At 35.7% G+C, this 6,234-nt stretch overlaps 1 protein-coding gene across 2 annotated transcripts; it reads right to left on the minus strand.

The window, feature by feature from the left end:
• Positions 1–373: 373 nt before the first annotated feature.
• LOC147559118 (uncharacterized) lies at positions 374–2,632 on the minus strand. Of its 2 annotated transcripts, none has more exons than XM_086660914.1 (4): positions 1,896–2,632; positions 1,612–1,847; positions 1,324–1,513; positions 374–1,169 (listed from the first exon to the last, which is right to left on the minus strand). In XM_086660914.1, exons 1-4 carry the CDS (start codon positions 2,101–2,103, stop codon positions 598–600), a joined length of 1,206 nt encoding a protein of 401 aa, XP_086517040.1. In that variant the 5' UTR covers positions 2,104–2,632; the 3' UTR covers positions 374–597. The 2 variants fall into 2 exon arrangements, with proteins under 2 accessions (XP_086517040.1, XP_086517039.1); XM_086660913.1 differs by having other exon boundaries at positions 1,884–2,620.
• Between the last annotated feature and the right edge of the window lie 3,602 nt (positions 2,633–6,234).

Below are 6,234 nucleotides of genomic sequence, written 5' to 3' on the forward strand. Positions count from 1 at the left end.
CATAAATTTATCATATTTATTATTCTGTTTCAACTCCAAGATCAACCCATTCTAAATCTGTCGTTTCTCATCTTCATGTTCTTCACAATTCTAGAGATAAACAAACAAACAAAATAACATAAAATATCTTATCTGATGTTCGTTGAGGCCAAGTCACTTAACTTGTCAGACAGAGTCTCTTGACTACTATGAGTGACTCGTCTAAATTATCTAAATAAAATGAACTAAAAATAAGAGGAAAAAATATATCACAACCCAAATAAATATTATACTATTATCAAATATGACTTGAATAAATTCATACACAATTTAGGAAAATTAGACTTAAAAGGAGACTGATTAAAATTGTAAATGAAAGATTAACAAGATATAATTAAAGAAGTTGTTAACTTTACTACTATATATATCTCAAATCTTTGATTATATAAGTAAAGATTACAGATTAGTAGAAATTAGAGCATATAGATATTTGTTCTTCTTACATATTACCCTCACAATTAAAAACAAGAAGGGAATTTGAAGGACTATTAGAAGTTTTTTTTATACTTTTCTTTTAACAACTTTGTTTATCTAAAAATAAAGAAAAAGATCAAAAATCTAGGGTTTTGATGATTCTTTGAGGATTGAAGCTAAACCAGCAACCATCTTTCCATTTTTCTGAGAATTCTTAGGTTTAATTGCTGGTGGTTTCCATGGTGAAATAACAACCTTGATTTTCTCTGTTTCACCAGAATTCTCCACTTCTGAAACAGAATCAGACTCGCCGGAATTTACCCCTTTTTCCCCAAAAATCAATTCAATTTCACCGGAAAAATTCTTCGTTTTGATCAAACATGAATTATTCTGATTATTATTATTATTATTATCAATTAGGGTTTTGATTGATGTTAATCTGGTGTAAGAAGAAACCCATTTAGCTTTCATATAATCAGCTTTTCTCCATGGTGGTAAATGCATTCCTTTCTTCTTTAAACTTTGTTTGGCTGATTCTGAAACTATTGAAATAATTTGTTGAAGACGATCAGTTTTTCCAACAAAAATTGATGGAAGAGATTGAAGAATAGATCTATAAGTTTTAGTTGATCGAGCAATTTCAAATTCTGATCGGAAATCAATATCAATTAATAATCTTTCATCATCAACTATCACGTCGATATACTCATATTCTCCTGTACCCAAAAAAAAAAAAAAATTAATTCAATTTACTGTTCTTCATTTTCTTGGAAAATGAAAGAAAAATTGACTTGAGTTTATTTTTCTAGGGTTTCATTCATTCTAGAGAGAGAAAGTGGATAAAGATATATATAGAGAGAGAGATTATACCAGCTGGATAAGAAGAAGATTTCTCCCATCTTGATCTACAGATTGAAGCATCATAACCTAGAATCAGAAGGCCATCAATAACGTGTTTTCGGCGATCTTCTTTTCGTTTACAGATCTTGTTTTTCTCAACGATTTTAGCAGTATCAGCTAAGAGATTTCTCTCTGAAATGCTAGGGCAAGGAACCAAACTCTGCAAAAGAAAAAAGAAAAAACGAATTTTTTCATAAAAAGAAGATCGAAATTGAACAAATTTTAAGAGAAATTAGGAGGATTTGGGGGGGAATTTACCTTGAGAATTTCAGATGATTCGTTAGATGAAGAAATTGAATCACCAAAACCACAACAAAATTCAAATTCATCATCAGAAGAACTATCAGTATTATTACCATTGAAACAATTACAACGATTACGATTGCATTTGATAGTAGCTGATGATTTCTCATTGTTTTCCTCCATGAAACTCTGAACCATTTTCGCTAAACAAACAGAACTCGGTTCTAAATCACCTCCTCCGACACCGGCTCCTGCACCGGCACCGGCACCGGCTCCAGCACCGGCACCGGCTCCAGCACCGGCACCGGCACCGGCACCGGCATCTTTATTAGATTGTATTCCACCAAGACCTGGTTTATCAGCCGATGAGATCTTTAAAACATTGGGAAATTGACGTTCAAATAGCCTCTTAAACCTTGATTTCATTACTGATTTAACTGGATCATTTCGAACCGATCCTTCTATCACGTTAGAATCGATCGGCTGAATCTTCATCGGAAAAGGCATCGAAGTAACAAAATTTCTTTCTCTATCCACTTTAGAACCTCAACGGAATTGATCAAGAGCTACAAACTTCTAACCTAATCGTTAATGGAGTCGATCAGTTCTCAACTCCGATAATAGTAATAACTACCAAAAAAAAACCTTTCAATCTCAAATTATAACCTAAAAATGATACTAATAACAGATACCTTACTCTCTCAGATGATTATTATAATAGTTTGCTTCGGATTTGAGAAACAAGAATCGGAATAACTTGAAAAACTATGTTAATAATACTAAAGAAAGTGATGAAGAAGAAAACTTTTGATTAGAGAGTCTTGTGAAACAGTTTTAGCAGCAAAGTTCATTATAACTAATAATATTCGAGTTTCCCGGCAGTCTATAGGTGAAGAAGAAGCCGGAATCTTCATTTTCCGGCAACAAATGTTAGGTTTCAGGCCAAAACAAAGATTATGAGAGAGAGAGAGAGAGAGAAATGAGAAGTTGGTCGGTTTGTTTGAGTAAAAACAAGAGAAAGAGTGAAGAAAGGTGTGGTTGAATTTATAAAAGATTGGGGTGTGACTAGTAAAATGAAAATGGATATGCCACGTGGTATGGATAAAATTGATATTCGGGAAGTGAAAGGAGTGGTTGGTTATTCGTCCAACCTCAAATAACGACAAGGTTAGGTGTAAGTGGATTATTGGTTGTGTAAGACGTAATACCTAAAATACCCTTTTGGTTTATTGTTGAGGATATAAAGGAATATTCTAGTGAAGTCCTGAGAAAACTGGCAAGTCTGAAACAACCAAAGGATCGTGTTAACGAGGGCAGATGCCAACACACGGAAAATGTGGACGAGGTCCGTTTTGGCCCGTTCTGAATTACTACTAGGGTTTGGTCCCATCTCAATAAACTGATAAAAGGATATTGTGTGTTTGGGTCACAACTTTTGCTTCGGATTTAAGAGCAATACTTGCCATATAATAATCTGTTTCAGCTGCCATGAATGCCCCTTCAAAGTTTCTAATAACAGCAGTCAAAGGTCCTTCACCATATTTCAAAGCTCCATCAACGTTAATTCGAACTTCTTCTTCTAAAACATTTGTCCCTTGAGCATGTTGTGGTTGTTTGAGACTATTATTTTCATTAAGTGAATCTTCTATTTCTTTCATGTGTTTTTCATAGGTTATGAACAGGTCAATTGCTTCTTTAATTAAAGTTGTTGAAGGATATGTCTTTGCAGTCCGAAGGAATGCCCTTCCGAAGGAGTGTCCTTCGACCAAGATGACAATGCGTACGATTTAACTTATAGGATAATGATGGTCTCACTCGGAAGAACATCAAGTCCGGTCGACTTAGGGATCGTAATGCTAAGCTAGAAGCCGCTTTCGATCGTCGGATCACTACGGCAATCCGCGGCTAACATAGACCGGATCCTATAACAGGTTACACAAAGAGTGGTGGTTTGAATCAAGAGGATTGACTAGTGGGAGATTGGCAATTAGATGGATTGGATCCACTTTTGATAAGTCCAAAAAGGGTTCGGAGGAGTGCTGACGAAGATAAACAAAACCGGGCCAGAAAGGGAAGCCCGGAAAGGTTAAAAGTGGGCCGACCAAGGTAAGGGACCAGCCATGTCATGGCCGGTTATGGTGAGTGGGCCGGCCAGGCCAAGCCCATTAATGGGCTACTCTGGGCGGCCACACCATGAAACGCGTCGAGGATGCGTCTGAGACATCCCAGTCCGAGTTAGACCAGGGAAGTCCAAGACATATACGTCTCGGACATTCCAGACGTGTCTAGGACGCGTTTGGGATTCCCAGCATGTCTTGGTCTTAGATCGAGACACTGGACACTCGTCCAAACGCATCGAGGATGCGTCTGAAGCGTCCACCACATCATCTGAGAGATCTACTTTAATTTTGAATGTAGAAAGGTTAGTTCTAAAATTGAGTATTCCATGGTAGATGCCCTGAGGGGAATAATAATAAGTTAATTCTTAACTAGGGGTGGGAATCGGTCAGGGTCGGACCAGTCGGCTTCATGTCATTCATCGGGTCGGGCTTTGAAATTCTCTGTCCGTTCGGGTTCTCGGGTTTAATCAGGCGGGTTCCTTAAAAAATCCTAGTGTCCAAAACCCGTCCAAGTCCATCAAATTTTTCGAATTTCTCTGATATCGAGCGGTCGTGTACCGAGTTTTCACCAAAGTTTAGAAATATCTCGGTTGAAATGACAAAATATTTCTATGTCGATGGTACCGAAATTTTCATCGAAAATAAAATTTAATTAAGTTTCTCTTAACAATGCTATGTCAAGGACACTCCGCACTTCGAAAACAATATATATATATATATATATATATATATATATATGTATTACATACTTAAAATATTTTAAAAATATTAAAGTACATTTAATCTATTTTATACATCATTTCACCGGGTCACTACTATTTATTGTCACCTTAGTCACCACCATCATACATCTGTCACATTCATGGTCTACCATCATACTTATATGTAGTAATGTACAATTATGTGTTATATATATGTTATACATACATAAGTACATACAAGCAAGCATACATATAATGTACATAGGTATTATCGTATAAATGAATGACATTATTAAGCGGGTTATGTCGGGTAAATATTAACGGGCGGGTTCGAACGGGATGTCGAGTAGCACTTCAAAACCCGAGTCCGACCCGTTGATTTCACCAAGTTAGTCGGACTAAACCCGCCTTCGGGTTGTAGGTACTCGCGGGCTCTAACAGACTCAGGTACCATGACGAGTTTCGTGTTTTCTAACTTTTTCCCAACCCAATTCTTAACTAGTAATACTTTTTGGGGTACGAGGGGCGCTATAGCTATTAGCTAGCCCACTTTAGGCATAAAAGAAAGTTAAAAGAACATAAACAACTAGGATTACTTCGTAATGGGATCATTGGATCTGTCCAACTGCTTTAAAAACTATTATAATGACGATCACGTTAGAATTTCTTCGTAATGTGTATTTTCACGGTGACCTCAATTTGTTTGTGTTTGCTTTTCGCTACCAAGAAGGAAGAATATGACAATTTTGTGATAATCTGTTTTCACTTTAGAATTGCTAGTAGTATTGGATGATGTGGCCTTTGATAATCGATAAGGCTAAGCGTGAAGTTAGAGAAACTATCTTTCCGTGAAAATTTTCTTTAAAATTTATTTGTTCAGTAGATAATATTTTTTTTTTTTTTTTCGATGAACCAGTAGATAATATTATTCACCCCAAAATAAACAAACAAGAAGTTCAATCAAAATATATCATCTTAAGTTTTGACAACATTGTCTTTATCCTGGTTTATAGCCCCTTTCATAAAGCAATAGAATTTAATCCAAGAATGAAGTTATCTCAACTAGAAACAAGAGAGAAATGGGCTTTTGGAGTTTTCTTTATGAACATAAGTTATGGTGACACGGGGAGTATTTTTATAGTATCATTTTTCAGTGAATACGTATAGATGAGAACTGCATTATAAATGAGTGATGGGATAGTGTGGATCCCACAATTTGAAGTGGTAGATTATGTGTCATATCATTTGTGGTGATGTTATAATTAATGGGAGTAAGAAGTGTGGACCACCACAATTATTGGTATCCTCTTTAATTAGGTAATTCTACAGGCGCCCTTCCACACCAAAATGATTCAGGGTTTGTGTTGAAATGGGGTGCTTGTAATATGTTGCGCCTTTAGAACTTCCTTTTATAGTTTTGATAGTTTGTCATGTTTTTATGTCTCCTATCATCTATCATCTTCTCTTCCTATAATTTATTTCTCCATCAAACTCTTTAAGTTAGTAAGTTACAACAAAAAAAAGGCCACTAACTCTTTGCCTACTAGTTTGGACATTTAATTCGCAACTCGAAAGTTCTAAATTCGCCCTTCTAAAGTGTAAATTCAGGATTCACTGAAGTGGGTATAAATAAAGGTAGTTTAGATAGATTTTATCCTATAGTTGGAATGTTTAAATTCAGGCGATTAACGTACTTATCACATATTCATGATGAATAGATGCCTTTTCTAGTCCATACGAAAAAAACTCTTAAGTTGCAATTGTATGGCTGAAAAGCCGGAAGGTCTATTAATTCTTTTTACATGTTAGTAATAAAA

The sequence above is a fragment of the Eschscholzia californica genome, unplaced genomic scaffold (genome assembly GCF_041429995.1).
Source record: "Eschscholzia californica isolate CP2 unplaced genomic scaffold, dmEscCali1.0.p SCAF_2, whole genome shotgun sequence".
NCBI classification, from domain to species: domain Eukaryota; kingdom Viridiplantae; phylum Streptophyta; class Magnoliopsida; order Ranunculales; family Papaveraceae; genus Eschscholzia; species Eschscholzia californica.